Genomic DNA, 16,050 nt, shown 5'->3' on the forward strand with positions numbered 1-16,050 from the left:
GTGGGGTATTAAAGGGTGTGGGGAGTGAGGGGGGAGAGCGGGATTAGACTGGGTGGGATATTAAAGGGTGCGGAGAGTGAGGGGGGAGAGTGGGATTAGACTGGGTGGGATATTAAAGGGTGCGGGGAGTGAGGGGGGGAGAGTGGGATTAGACTGGGTGGGATATTAAAGGGTGTGGGGAGTGAGGGGGGAGAGTGGGATTAGACTGGGTGGGATATTAAAGGGTGTGGGGAGTGAGGGGGGAGAGTGGGATTAGACTGGGTGGGATATTAAAGGGTGCGGGGAGTGAGGGGGAGAACGTGTTAAGCCACTCACCTGAGCAGGTGACCCCTGCGTCCGTGTTGTGTGTGCAGCTATTTTTTACGGGGGTCCTAGATATACACTGATCGAGCGCTGTCTCAGTTCCCAGACAGTTCACGCCCTTCAGCCAGATCTCGCCAGTCCCACTTCCGAAGTGGGAACCTGCGTGTGCCGAGAGCGCTGTGCCACAGTTCAGCATCCGGCAAACCACACCAGCCTCCCGAATGTCCCAGCCGGCATCACACACGGTCCCCCAGGATCCCAGGCGATAGACCTCCACTCTCCCAGAACACACTGTGTGGCCATTCACCAGCCTTACCCGCACCGGACCTGGCAGAGAGTCCAGACACAGCTGTCATCCTCGTGTACATCCCTGCGCCTGACACATTTCCCCCCATGTCCCAGAGAGTGATCCTGACCTGGCTGACCCCTTTCACCCCCAGTGTGAACCAGGGAGGCAGCCTCCTCCACCTTCTGTCATCTCACCCTCTTCCATCACAGTCTCTGCTCATACCCAGTAACAACATTGGCCCGTGCACACTCCCCCCAAACTCAAATCATTCCAACTCTCCCTCTCCCCCAAACCCAATCATTCCAACTCTCCCTCTCCCCCAAACTCAATCACTCCGACTCTCCCCTCTGCCCCCAAACTCAATCACTCTGACTCTCCCTCTCCCCCCAAACTCAATCACTCCGACTCTCCCTCTGCCCCCAAACTCAATCACTCTGACTCTCCCTCTCCCCCAAACTCAACCACTCCGACTCTCCCTCTCCCCCCAACTCAAGCATTCCGACTCTCCCTCTCCCCGAACTCAATCATTCCTCTTTCCCCAGAACCCAACTGTTCCGACTCTCCCTCTCCCCCCAAACTCAACCACTCCGACTCTCCCTCTCCCCCCAAACTCAACCACTCCGACTCTCCCTCTCCCCCCAAACTCAACCACTCCGACTCTCCCTCTCCCCCCAAACTCAACCATTCCGCCTGTGCTGAGGGAGATCTGATTTTCTTCAGTCTGATATAGATTGGAGGAGTTTGCTGGGTGACAGAGGGCTGTTATCTGCACACTCACCTGAACAGCTAACCCCAGCGTCCTGGCTGTGGTTGCAATTATTCACTCCCCAGGGTTTGGTGGAGCACTGGCCCAGGGCAACCTCGGAGCCCTCACAATTCAGCTCGTCCAGCCAGATCACACCAGTCCCTGCTCCATACTGTCCACATCCAGCCACCGAGAGCGCGCTCCCACAGTTCAACAGCCGGCAGACCACCCCAGCCGCCAGGGGGTCCCAGCCATTGTCACAGATGGTTCCCCAGACTCCGTGATGGTAGACCTCGACCCGCCCCGAGCAGGTATTGGTCCCATTGACCAGTCGTAGGGGCACTGGTCCTGAAAGACAGAGGAGGAGTTAGGGGGCACACTGCAGCTCTGTAAATAAATACTTCGCAAAGTGTGTAAACATTAGCTCCGGTCCCTTCCCATCTGAATTTGTTAAAAATTACTCTCTCCTGGTTACTGGGTATCACTGGCAAGGTCAACATTTGTAGCCCATCTCCAATTGCCCCTTGAACTGAGGGAGTTAACAGCATTTCAGACAGTTAAGATCAACCACATTGCTGTGGCTCACACTCACACTCTCTCAGGTGGTGGAGGCGGGGAGGAGGCGGAGGCGGGGGGGAGGAGGCGGAGGTGGGGGGGAGGAGGCGGAGGTAGGGGGGGAGGCGGAGGTGGGGCAGGGGGAGGTGGAGGCAGGGCGGGGGGAGGTGGAGGCGGGGGGGAGGAGGCGGAGGTAGGGGGGGAGGAGGCGGAGGTAGGGGGGGAGGCGGAGGTGGGGGGGAGGAGGCGGAGGTAGGGGGGGAGGAGGCGGAGGCGGGGGGGAGGAGGCGGAGGCGGCGGGGAGGAGGTGGAGGTGGGGGGGAGGAGGCGGAGGCGGGGCGAGGAGGCGGAGGCGGGGGGGAGGAGGCGGAGGCGGGGGGGAGGAGGCGGAGGCGGGGGGGAGGAGGCGGAGGCGGGGGGGAGGAGGCGGAGGTAGGGGGGGAGGCGGAGGTGGGGGGGAGGAGGCGGAGGTAGGGGGGAGGCGGAGGTGGGGGGAGGAGGCGGAGGTAGGGGGGGAGGCGGAGGTGGGGCAGGGGGAGGTGGAGGCAGGGCGGGGGAGGTGGAGGCGGGGGGGAGGAGGAGGCTGGGGGGGAGGTGGAGGCGGGGGGGGGAGGGGAGGCGGGGGGGGTGGAGGCGGGGGGGAGGAGGAGGCTGGGGGGGAGGTGGAGGCGGGGGGGGGGTGGAGGTGGGGGGGGGGTGGAGGCGGGGGGGGTGGAGGCGGGGGTGGAGGGCGGGGGGGGGGGTGGAGGCGGGGGGGGGGAGGTGGAGGCGGGGGGGGGTGGAGGCGGGGGGGGGAGGTGGAGGCGGTGGGGGGTGGTGGAGGCGGGGGGTACTGTGAGAGGGGTCTGGGTCTGAAGAACGTCGCCCACGTACCTGAGCAGTGGACACTGGCGGGTACACATTGGGCACTGCTGTTGGTGTCGATTTGGTCAGAGGGGCAGCGATGCAGGCTGGTCTCTGTGCCCAGGCAGGCCACGCCACGGAGCCGGGCCTTCCCGCTCTTTGCCTGCTGGTCCGTCACGTTCACCTGCACTGCCTCCCCGCAGCCCAGTTCGCGGCACACCACATCCCCGTTCTGGTGGTCCCAGCCTGCGCTGCAGACGGCCTCCCAGGTGGACCGATAGCTGAACTCCACCCGTCCAGAGCACATGTTGTCCCCATCGGCCAGCCTGACCCGGAACGGCCCTGCAGAGACAAGGAAATGGTGGCAGAACCTCAAACCACACACCCAGAGCAGCAAGGGCGCGCGGTTGAAACTGTAATGTCTGTCATTGAAATGAGTTTCATGGTGCTTCTCTTTCAGGAAATGCTCCCAAGCAGAGTCACTCATTGTGACATTACTGGAAAGGTTATAAAATTATCATAAAATCTCTACAGTGCAGAAGGAGATCATTCGGCCCATCAAGTCCATGGGCGGCACGGTGGCACAGCAGTTAGCATTGCTGCCTCACAGCACCAGGGACCTGGGTTCAATTCCCAGCTTGGGTCACTATTTGTGCAGAGCCTGCACATTCTCCCCATGTCTGCATGGGTTTCCTCCGGGTGCTCCGGTTTCCTCCCGCAGCCCAAAGATGTGCGGGTTAGGTTGATTGGCCATTTTAAATTGACCCTAGTACCAGGGAGACTCGCAGGATAAATATGTGGGGTTACAGGAATAGAGCCTGGGTGGATTGTGGTCAGTGCAGACTTGATGGGCTGAATGGCCTCTTTCTGTACTATAGGGATCCTATGATTTCTATGATAATTCAATGAGTCTGAACTCATTACAATCTTGAACACTTAGTCCTGTAACCCTGTACATTTAGTCTGCAAACCACCCCCCTCCCTGTCCTGTCAACAATAGGGTCAACGTAACATGGCCAATCAACTTAACCCACACATCTTTGGACTGTGGGAAGAAACCGGAGCACCCGGAGGAAACCCACGCAGACACGGGGAGAAAATGCAAACTCCACACGGATAGTAACCCAAGGCCAGATTTGAACCTGGGCCCCTGGCGCTGCACTGTGCCTCTGAGTTGTCCTATAGACAACACCATCCTGAGGACCAGTTGTCTGAACTGTGTTGGCAAAGGCTATCACAGAATTGTTACGACACAGGAGGTGACCACTTGGCCCAGTGTGTCTGCATCGGCACTCCAAACAACCATCATGACTTAGTGCCACTCTCCAGTTCATCTGTCGTAGTCTTTCTGACAAAGAAAGGTAGTGGCAGTGGAGGAGTCCACACACTGATGTAAGTCAGCCCCCTAGTCTCATAGGAAGATGACTGTCAGCCTCTCTGCCCCCCTCCCCCGCTTCACCTATCTCCACCCACCCCAATGCCAAAACCCCCCGCTAATCCAGTTACGCAGAAAAAGGGTTAACAATCACACAAGTTTAAAGATCAGATAAGCTGCTGCAAGAGAAACCAGGTCGACACAGAGAAGCATCAGAGCCTGTCGACTGGGAGAATTCATTAAATCAGATAACTGGACATGGGAAGAGGAAGTGATATCCACAAACACGCAAACTTGTACATCAGTGATAACTTTTAACAACAGTGAGGTGACCAACATGATCACGTCTTCACGCTGATTGAATATTATAATTAAGCAAACTCGCAGTGATAGAGATTGGTGTTCAACGTTTGTATCTTATGTATGATGTAACTTTAATCAATAGTTGTGGGTAGATTGAGTTAACGCCCATACCTGAATTGGTAGATGTTAATTACTTGTAATTGAATCTGAAACACTGTCTACGTGTGTATTCTTTGTTTCTGTTCTCTGGCTGGCCTTGATGAACTCCAGAGTCCGATAGATACAGAATAAACTACCATTGTGAAACACACTGTGACTGTCTGGTTATTTGAATGGAACAAAATGGTAAATACACAAACAGGCAGAATGGAGAAGGCTAGCAATAATAGCAAAAGGAGAAGGCTCACTCAGTCCTTTGTCTCTGCCTCCCCGCCGTGCCTCCCAGTCCCTCTGCAACTAATACAGACAACCAAACTGTAAAGCCAGCTGACCTGAGCAAGTGAGTTGCACAATCTGGCCATTGGTGCAGATGCCGCTGTTTATCTGGTTTATCAGGCACTCAGCGAGGGTCGTCTTTTGTCCAGTGCACACCACCTCAATCATCCCATTTAGAACATCTTCCGGCGCTGCGGTGATGCTAACATTCCCCAGGATGGCCGCCCCACATTGCAGTTGCTGGCAGACCATACTGGATTCTGCTGGATTCCAATTTGAGGCACACACGGGCAACCGGGATGAGGTGTGAAACACCTGAAGCTTCCCTGAACACGAGTCCGCACCTCCTGTTAGTGAGGGGGGTACGGCACCTAGAAGAGGAAACAGAACAGCGCTGACTGGAAACATAGCATTACATCCTCACCTTCCCCTCCCAACCATTCCCACCCACATCACCACCCCCCTCACCAACATCACCCACCCAAACATATCCTCTCCACCACTCCCATGCCCCACCCCTCCTCCCCCACCATCTCCCATCTCCCAGCCCACCCAACAATCACATCCCCACCACTCCCACCCCAACCCTGCCCCCACCAACACAACCATTACTCCCCTAGCGGCCCCGCAGAATGGCGTTCCCCGCTGGCCTCGGGCTTACGTGCCTCAGGTTGGCAAGGCAGTAAAAATTCCAGCGGCACACACTCTCTCTCTCTCACACACTCTCTCTCTCTCACACACACACACTCTCTCTCTGACACACACAGTCTCTCTCTCTGACACACACAGTCTCTCTCTCTGACACACACACTCTCTCTCTCTCTGACACACACACTCTCTCTCTCTCTGACACACACACTCTCTCTCTCTCTGACACACACACTCTCTCTCTCTGACACACACACTCTCTCTCTCTGACACACACACACTCTCTCTCTGTCACACACACACTCTCTCTCTCTGTCACACACACACTCTCTCTCTCTGACACACACACTCTCTCTCTCTGACACACACACTCTCTCTCTCTGACACACACACTCCCTCTCTGTCACACACACACTCTCTCTCTGTCACACACACACACTCTCTCTCTGTCACACACACACTCTCTCTCTGTCACACACACACTCTCTCTCTCTGACACACACACTCTCTCTCTCTGACACACACACTCTCTCTCTCTGACACACACACTCTCTCTCTCTGTCACACACACACTCTCTCTCTCTGTCACACACACACTCTCTCTCTCTGTCACACACACACTCTCTCTCTCTGACACACACACTCTCTCTCTGTCACACACACACTCTCTCTCTGTCACACACACACTCTCTCTCTCTGACACACACACTCTCTCTCTCTGTCACACACACACTCTCTCTCTCTGTCACACACACACTCTCTCTCTCTGACACACACACTCTCTCTCTCTGACACACACACTCTCTCTCTCTGACACACACACTCTCTCTCTCTGACACACACACTCTCTCTGACACACACACACTCTCTCTGACACACACACACTCTCTCTGACACACACAGTCACACTCTCTCTGACACACACACACACACACTCTCTCTGACACACACACTCTCTCTCTCTGACACACACACTCTCTCTCTCTGACACACACACTCTCTCTGACACACACACACTCTCTCTCTGACACACACACACTCTCTCTCTGACACACACACACTCTCTCTCTGACACACACACACTCTCTCTGACACACACACACTCTCTCTGACACACACACACTCTCTCTGACACACACAGTCACACTCTCTCTGACACACACACACACTCTCTCTGACACACACACTCTCTCTCTCTCACACACAGACATTTGCTATCTCACAGGCTCTCTCTCATGCTCTCACACACATTCTTTCACTCTCTCTCACACACTCTCACTCACACACACTCTCTCAGGCACACTCCCTCTCACATGCACACAGCCTCACTCACTCTCACAAACACACATTTACCGACTGTCTTCGAAGCTGCAAAGATGCTGCTTTAATCTAGCCCCGCTCACCGCAGGTGAGCGAAGGTTTACCTGAGCACTCAACCCCAGCATCATCCTGGTGCTGACAGTTATGTACACCCCATGGCAAAGCAGGACACTGATCCAGATCCGACTCGGTACCATCACACCGGAGATGCGACAGCCAGATTGGACCCTGGCCAGGCCCGTACACGGATCCAGATGTGGCTCGGGAAGCACGCCCACAGTTCAGCTGCCGACACACCACATCAGCGTCATGGAGATCCCAAAAGGCACTGCAGATTGTTCCCCATGAGGAGTTGTGACGGACCTCCACTCTCCCACTGCACATGTTCGGCCCATCCCTCAGGGCCAATAACACACCGCCTGCATCATAACACACACAGGTTTAGACCCCTGCCCCAGCTCCATCCCCACAGCCCTGTATCAATCCCCAAACTAATCCCACTGCCCCACTCTCTCCCCATAGCCCTGTATCAATCCCAAACTAATCCCACTGCCCCGCTCTCTCCCCATAGCCCTGTATCAATCCCCAAACTAATCCCACTGCCCCGTTCTTTCCCCATAGCCCTGTATCAATCCCCAAACTAATCCCACTGCCCCGCTCTCTCCCCATAGCCCTGTATCAATCCCAAACTAATCCCACTGCCCCGCTCTCTCCCCATAGCTCTGTATCAATCCCCAAACTAATCCCACAGCCCCGCTCTCTCCCCATAGTCCCTGTATCAATCCCCAAACTAATCCCACTGCCCCACTCTCTCCCCATAGCCCTGTATCAATCCCAAACTAATCCCACTGCCCCGCTCTCTCCCCATAGCCCTGTATCAATCCCAAACTAATCCCACTGCCCCACTCTCTCCCCATAGCCCTGTATCAATCCCCAAACTAATCCCACTGCCCCCGCTCTCTCCCCATAGCCCTGTATCAACCGACAAACTAATCCCACTGCCCCGTTCTCTCCCCATAGCCCTGTATCAATCCCAAATTAATCCCACTGTCCTAATCTCTCCCCATAGTCCTGCAAAATGATCAGGAGTAGGAACCGTGGCTAATTTCCCCCTTCTCTCTAACCCAGGGATCACTGGACAGTGATCAGGAGCAGGAACCCTGGCTGATTTCCCCTCTCTCTAAAAAAAGGGAGAGGGAGTGGGGGAGTGGGGGAGGGGGAGTGGGGGAGGGGGAGTGGGGGAGGGGGAGTGGGGGAGGGGGAGAGGGGCATGGGTGGAGAGCAAAGGTTTTTGGGTGTGCAGTGGGATCAGATAGTTCTGCCCCAATCCCTGGGTTAATCACTGGACAGTGATCAGGAGCAGGAACCCTGGCTGATTTCCCCTCTCTCTAAAAAAAGGGAGGGGGAGTGGGGGAGGGGGAGTGGGGGAGGGGGAGTGGGGGGAGGGGGAGTGGGGGGAGGGGGAGTGGGGGGAGGGGGAGTGGGGGGAGGGGGAGTGGGGGGAGGGGGAGTCGGGGGAGGGGGAGTCGGGGAGGGGGAGTCGGGGAGGGGGAGTGGGGGGAGGGGGAGTGGGGGGAGGGGGAGTGGGGGGAGGGGGAGTCGGGGGAGGGGGAGTCGGGGAGGGGGAGTCGGGGAGGGGGAGTGGGGCATGGGTGGAGAGCAAAGGTTTTTGGGTGTGCAGTGGGATCAGATAGTTCTGCCCCGATCCCTGGGGTGATCACTGGACAGTGATCAGGAGCAGGAACACTGGCTGATTTCCCCTCTCTCTCTCTCTCTCTAACCCAGGGATCGGGGCAGGAACACTGAGTGAGTGAAGCAAAGAGCAGGTCATAAAGCGGGAACATCTCTTGGCTTCTACGGGATACTGTGCTGGAGAGGGAGTCGGGGAGAGGGAGAGGGGCATGGGTGGAGAGCAAAGGTTTTTGGGTGTGCAGTGGAATCAGATAGTTCTGAGGTGCTGTCTTACCAGTAGCATGAACGCAGAGACAGATGATGCCAAGGGAGAGGCCATTCCACATGGTGATGGTCTGTTGTCCACTCACCCAGCGCTAGTCCTTCACTAACTCTTTGGGCAGACTGTGATTCAAGTGCTGGGGTAGTGGGTTAATAACACTCTTTTCTATTCCACATTTGCATGTGTAGTCACAGTATTTGGTAGTACAAGCCACACCTTCAGACAATCACAGCAATCTCACCCCCTGACTTTTTCCCAACCCGATCTTTATCGAGATCGGGGGAGAGGGCTTCGATGGCAGGAGCCAGGAAACTTCCAGAGAAAACAGGAACCTGGGGGGTGGTCCTGAAAGATGGCAGCTCAGACGGTGCAGCACTCCCTCAGTGCTGGCACCGGGGGTGCACAGGAGAGGATGGGGAGGGAGTGAGGGGGTCCAGGGAGTGACAGTATGATGTAGCTGACAGAATTTGAATTTGTGGTATCAAGTTTGGAGTTGGCATGTTACTTTTACATGTAGAAGGGAACCATTGTCCCAACAATGCAAATCCTGAGGTTTCTTTCTCTGCTTCCCCTTTCATATGTGTTGTTAAAGAACAAAGAACAAACCAGCACGGGAAACAGGCCCTTTGGCCCAACGAGCCCACACCGCCGCATCCTCCTACACCTACCCTGCCCTGCGTGTATGCGAGTGGAACCCCTAACTTAGCCAGATTCAGGGGAGAATAGTGTCAATTTGGTAAAACCAATCAGCCTAAGAGCACATCTTTGGGGTGTGGGAGGAAACCGGAGCGCCCGGAGGAAACCCACGCAACCACAGGGAGAATGCGCAAACTCCCACAGACACAGGTCCAAATCCATGTATCTGCACAGCTAGCAGTGCTAGTCACCGAGCTGTTGCGGCGCCCGTCTACCGGTCCAGGATCAAGCACACACACCGACACGAAGTACTAGGCCACTCCCGGAACCTCCAAGAGCAGCCCACGCACGACCCACCGTGTGCATGCCCCTCGTTTGACAACAAGGTGGACCTCCACCTGCGGAATAAAAGACAAAAATGTTAACTTACAAGTCTGCATTTCCGGTGTCTCCCGAGGCTCTGACCCTATTTAATACCCCCGACTATAACCCTCCATCCTTGTTTCGCTCATGTGTCTATCTAAGTAAACCTTAAACGAGTCCAACGTGCCTGCCTCCACCACCCTACTCGGTAGCGCGTTCCATACCCCCATGACCCTCTGCGTGAAGAACCTTCCTCTCACATCCAAATTATACTTCTCCCCCCCTCACCCTTAGATCGTGACCTCTCGTAATTGTACCCAATCTAGGGAGCAGCCTCTCACTATTGACTCTATCTATTCCCTTCAGTATTTTATGTACCTCTATCATGTCCCCCCTTAATCTCCGTCTTTCCAAGGAGAAAAGTCCCAGTTTCTCCAACCTTTCCTCGTAACCCAGTCCTTCCATGCCAGGCAACATCCTGGTAAACCTCCTCTGCACCCTTTCCAGAGACTCCACGTCCTTCCGGTAGTAAGGTGACCAGAACTGGACGCAGTACTCCAAATGCGGTCTAACCAACGTTCTGTACAACTGAAGCATTAGACTGCAGCTCCTATACTCTATACCCCTTCCTATAAAGGCTAGCATTCCATAAACTTTCCTCACAACCTTCTCCACTTGTGCCGCAACCTTCATAGACTTGTGAACCTGCACTCCCAGGTCCCTCTGTATTTCTATACTCCTAATCAGTCTACCTTTTATCACGTTTTCGAGCTTTCAGATGGTTGCAAAAGATCACATGAATCTGTTTGCGAACAGCCAGAGGAATTGTATTTTTGCCGGGTCCAGCGTTTATTACCCATCCCAAACTGCCCCTCGAGAAGGTGGTGGGTGAGCCGCCATCTTCAACCCACTGCAGTCCCATGTGATGTAGGTACACCCACAGTGCTGTTAGGGAGGGAGTTCCAGGATTGTCATTGGACATCAGTCAGTCCCGTGTGGTGTAGGTACACCCACAGTGCTGTTAGGGAGGGAGTTCCAGGATTGTCATTGGACATCAGTCAGTCCCGTGTGGTGTAGGTACACCCACAGTGCTGTTAGGGAGGGAGTTCCAGGATTGTCATTGGACATCAGTCAGTCCCGTGTGGTGTAGGTACACCCACAGTGCTGTTAGGGAGGGAGTTCCAGGATTGTCATTGGACATCAGTCAGTCCCATGTGGTGTAGGTACACCCACAGTGCTGTTAGGGAGGGAGTTCCAGGATTTTGACCCCAGTGACAGTGAAGGAAAAGTTTCCCATTGGAGAATAATTTGGGAAAATGTGCATTGTTCATTTTGAAAAGGAGAACAGAGTGTTATTTATAAAGAAAAACTGCAGAAGTTTAAAGGAAATATTAGAGGGGGCTTCTTCACACAGAGAGTGGTGGGAGTGTGGAATGAGCTGCCGGATAAATGCGGGCTCACTTTTAACATTTAAGAAAAACTTGGACAGGTACATGGATGAGAGGGGTGTGGAGGGATATGGTTCAAGTGCAGGTCAGTGGGACAAGGCAAAAAATGGTTCGGCACAGACAAGAAGGGCCAAAAGGCCTGTTTCTGAGCTGTAATTTTCTATGGTTTCTAACCAGTTTTTCATCCAGACACACGGAACGGCCATGGGGACCAAATTCACACCTCAATATGCCAACATCTTCATGCACAGGTTTAAACAAGACCTCTTCACCGCACAGGACCTTCAACCGTTGCTATACACTAGATACATCAATGACATTTTCTTCCTTTGGACTCATGGTGAACAATCACTGGAACAACTATATGATGACATCAACAAGTTCCATCCCACCATCAGACTCACCATGGATTACTCTCCAGAAACGGTTGTATTCTTGGACACATGCATCTCCATTAAGGACGGTCACCTCAGCACCTCACTGTACCGCAAGCCCACAGACAATCTCACAATGCTCCACTTCTCCAGCTTCCACCCTAAACATGTTAAAGAAGCCATCCCCTATGGACAAGCCCTCCGTATACACAGGATTTGCTCAGATGAGGAGGATTTTGACAAACACCTCCAGACGCTGAAAGATGCCCTCTTAAGAACAGGATATGGCGCTCGACTCATAGATCGACAGTTCTGATGTGCCACAGCAAAAAACCGCACCGACCTCCTCAGAAGACAAACACGGGACACAGTGGACAGAGTACCCTTCGTCGTCCAGTACTTCCCCGGAGCGGAGAAGCTACGACATCTTCTCCGGAGTCTTCAACATATCATTGATGAAGACAAACATCTCGCCAAGGCCATCCCCACACCCCCACTTCTTGCCTTCAAACAACCACACAACCTCAAACAGACCATTGTTCACAGTGAACTGCCCAGCCTTCAGGAGAACAGTGACCACAACACCACACAACCTTGCCACAGCAACCTCTGCAAGACATGCCAGATCATCGACATGGACGCCATCATCTCATGTGAGAACACCATCCACCAGGTACACGGAACATACTCTCGCAACTCGGCTAACGTCTACCTGATACACTGCAGGAAAGCATGTCCCGAGGCACGGTACATTGGGGAGACCATGCAGACGCTATGACAATGGATGAACGAACACTGCTGGACAATCACCAGGAAAGACTGTTCCCTTCCTGTTGGCGAACACTTCAGCGGTCACGGGCATTTGGCCTCTGACCTTCGGGTAAACATTCTCCAAGGCGGCCTTCACAACACACCACAGCGCAGAGTCGCTGAGCAGAGACTGATAGCCAAGTTCCACACACATGAGGACGGTCTCAACCGGGATCTTGGATTCATGTTGCACAGTCTGTAACCCCCATGACTTGCCTGGGTTTGCAAAACCTCACTTACTGTACTGTCTGGAGACAATACACATCTCTTTAACCTATGCCTAATGCTCTTTCCACTCACATTGTCGGCATCTTTAAGACTTGAATAGCAGGTTAGCTGTAACGACTTGCATTCTAATCAGTAATCTGTAAACTGTGCTGTTATATGCTCTGTCTGAGGCCAGAACTCCATTCACCTGATGAAGGGGCAAACCACAAAAGCTTGTGAGTTTACTGTCAAATAAATCAGTTGGACTTTAACCTGGTGTTGTGAGACTTCTTACTGTGTTTACCCCTGTCCAACGCCAGCATCTCCACACCATGACTTGTAGTGTTCCGCAGGGATCAGCGCTGTAACCTCTGCTGTTTTTAATATACATACAAATGACTTGAAAAAATACATAGCTGGCCTGATTAGCAAGTTTGTTAATCTTAGTACGGCGGAGTTACGGAAAGTGATGAAGACTGTCGGAGAATACAGCAGGGTATAGACAGGCTAGAAAATTGGGCGGACAAATGGCAGATGGAATTTAATCCGGACAAATACGAGGTGATGCATTTTGGTAGATCCAATTTAGGTGGGAGCTATACAATGAATGGCAGAACCATCAGGGGCATAGATACACAGAGAGATCTGGGAGTACAGGTCCACAGATCTTTAAAAGTGGCAGCACAGGTAGGAAAGGTGGTGAAGAAAGTATAGGCATGCTTGCCTTCATCGGACGGGGCACTGAGTATAAGAGTTGGCAAATTTTGCTATAGTTATATAAAACATTGATTCAGCCACATTTGGAATTGTGTCCCCAATTCTGGTCACCACACTGCCAGAAGTTACAAGGCCGAGAAGTCAGGGTTTTCAATTCTCCAACCAAAGGACTCAGTTCCAGTCCTTGCTGTGTTAAACAGTGAAAAGGGTTTTTGTTTATGGGAAGTTTTGTTTGATTGGAGCATCTTATATATATTTATTAAGGGTTATACATTACCTTGGTTGTTTTATTTGTAATTGATAAAAGTTATTGCTAATTTTCTTACTATACATATTAATTGTATTCTTAAATAAACTTTGTTTGATAAAAAGCTCCCTAGTGGGTCATTTCACTCATACCTGAAGCCAAACATCTCATTTTTAACCTAGCTAAATCCAAAATGCAAAAACTTATGTGATCGAGGTGGGCTTCATAAAACACTTTGGAGTATCTGACCTGAATCATAACAATAGTTTAGAGTCCTAACACAGAAATGGCAGCTGGAGCTTAATCCGGACAAATGTGAGGTGATGCATTTTGGAGGATCAAATTGAGGTGTGAATTATATTGTTGGTAGCAGAAGATTTGGGAACATTAACATACAGAGGGATCTGGGCGTGCAGGTTCACAGTTACCTAAAAGTGGCAACACAGGTGGCCAAGGTGATTAAGAAAGCATATGGCATGCTTGCCTTCATCAGCCGGGGCATTGAGTACAAGAGTTGGGAAAACATGTTGCAGCTGTATAAAACCTTAATTAAAGTTAAAGTTTATTTATCAGTCACAAGTAGGCTTACATTAACACTGCAATCAAGTTACTGTGAAAATGCGGTTAAGCCACATTTGCAGTGTTGCGTGCAGATCTGCTCACCACACTACCAGAAGGAGGTTGGAGAGAGTACAGAGAAGGTTCGCCAGGATGTTGCCGGGTCTGGAGGGTGTTGGCTATGAGGAGAGGTTGAATAAACCAGGATTGTTTTCACTAGAAAGATGGAGGCTGAGGGGAGACCCGATAGAGGTTTACAAAATTAGGAGGAATAGACAAGATGGATAGTCAGAGGCTTTTCTCCAGGGTGGAAGCGTCAATTACAAAAGGGACACAGGTTCAAGGTGAGAGGGAAAGTTTAAGGGGGATGTGCGGGGAAAGTTTTTCACACAGAGAGTGGTGGGTTCTTGGAACGCGCTGCCAGAGGAGGCAGTGGAAGCAGGAACATTAACAACATTTAAGAGGTATCTGGATGGGTACATGAATAGGGAGGGAGTAGAGGGATACGGACTGAGTAAGGGTAGAAGGTTATTTTTTAGTTTAGTTAGGGCATCATGATGGGCACAGACTTGGACGGCCGAAGGGCCTGTTCCTCTGCTATGCTTTACTTTGTTCTTTGTTTACCCCTCATTTTTTATTCATTCGTAAGATGTTGGCATCATTGGCTGACTAGCATTTATTGCACATCCCTATCAGTTACAAGTCAACCGCATTGCTGTGGCTGTGGGGTCATATGTAAGCCAAACCGCGTATGGATGGTACATTGCCTTCCCTGAAGGACGTTAGTGAACCAGATGGGTTTTTCCAACAATCGACAATGGTTTCATGGTTATCAGTAGATCCTTAATTCCAGATAATTTTTTGCTGAATTCAAATTCCAGTATCTGCTGCGGCTATATTTCTGGATTAATAGTCTAGTGACAATAACACTAGGTCACTGCCTCCCTTCAATCCTCAAACTACTTTGCATTGACTGGTGGTTTCCAGTCCACAGGCAGAAGTGATCCACTCAACTCCAAACCCTGAAACCACATATTCAAATTCGCTCACACATGCCTCAGCTACACCTCACTCTCACTCCCAAAACCCCCTTACTCCTTCCCCACTCTCTACTGTCATCTCCAGAGCCAATACTGAGGGAATGCCGCACTGTCAGAGGTCGTGGACTGACGAGTGGCAGGCGAAGTTTAATTTAGATAAATGTGAGGTGATGCGTTTTGGTAGATTGAACCAGGGTAGGACTTACTCAGTTAATGGTAGGGCGTTGGGGAGAGTACATAAGAAGTCTTACAAAACCAGTTTAAAGTTCAACATGGGGAGAGTTACAGAACAAAGAGATCTAGGGGTACATGTTCATAGCTCCTTGAAAGTGGAGTCACAGGTGGACAGAGTGGTGAAGAAGGCATTCGGCATGCTTGGTTTCATTGGTCAGAAAATTGAATACAGGAGTTGGGATGTCTTGTTGAAGTTGTACAAGACATTGGTAAGGCCACACTTGGAATACTGTGTACAGTTCTGGTCACCCTATTATAGAAAGGATATTATTAAACTAGAAAGAGTGCAGAAAAGATTTACTAGGATGCTACCGGGACTTGATGGATTGAGTTATAAGGAGAGGCTGGATAGACTGGGACTTTTTTCTCTGGAGCGTAGGAGGCTGAGGGGTGATCTTATAGAGGTCTATAAAATAATGAGGGGCACAGATCAGCTAGATAGTCAATATCTTTTCCCAAAGGTAGGGGAGTCTAAAACTAGAGGGTATAGATTTAAGGTGAGAGGGGAGAGATACAAAAGTGTCCAGAAGGGCAATTTTTTCACAAGGAGGGTGGTGAGTGTCTGGAACGAGCTGCCAGAGGCAGTAGTAGAGGTGGGTATATTTTTGTCCTTTAAAAAGCATTCAGACAGTTACATGGGTACGAT

The 16,050-nt window shown here is 52.0% G+C and overlaps 1 protein-coding gene across 1 annotated transcript; it reads right to left on the bottom strand.

Annotated features, from left to right (window-relative positions):
* Positions 1-315: 315 nt before the first annotated feature.
* Positions 316-8,881, bottom strand: LOC145339570 (CD5 antigen-like; the record flags this gene model as incomplete). Its single annotated transcript, XM_080184063.1, has 6 exons — positions 8,783-8,881; positions 6,921-7,235; positions 4,905-5,219; positions 2,766-3,077; positions 1,371-1,685; positions 316-630 (listed from the first exon to the last, which is right to left on the bottom strand). Coding segments are annotated over exons 1-6 (1,624 nt in total), but the record flags the coding sequence as incomplete, so codon positions are not given.
* Between the last annotated feature and the right edge of the window lie 7,169 nt (positions 8,882-16,050).

This window comes from Carcharhinus amblyrhynchos, unplaced genomic scaffold (assembly GCF_965287045.1).
Source record: "Carcharhinus amblyrhynchos unplaced genomic scaffold, sCarAmb.v2.hapA scaffold_542, whole genome shotgun sequence".
In the NCBI taxonomy this organism is placed as follows: domain Eukaryota; kingdom Metazoa; phylum Chordata; class Chondrichthyes; order Carcharhiniformes; family Carcharhinidae; genus Carcharhinus; species Carcharhinus amblyrhynchos.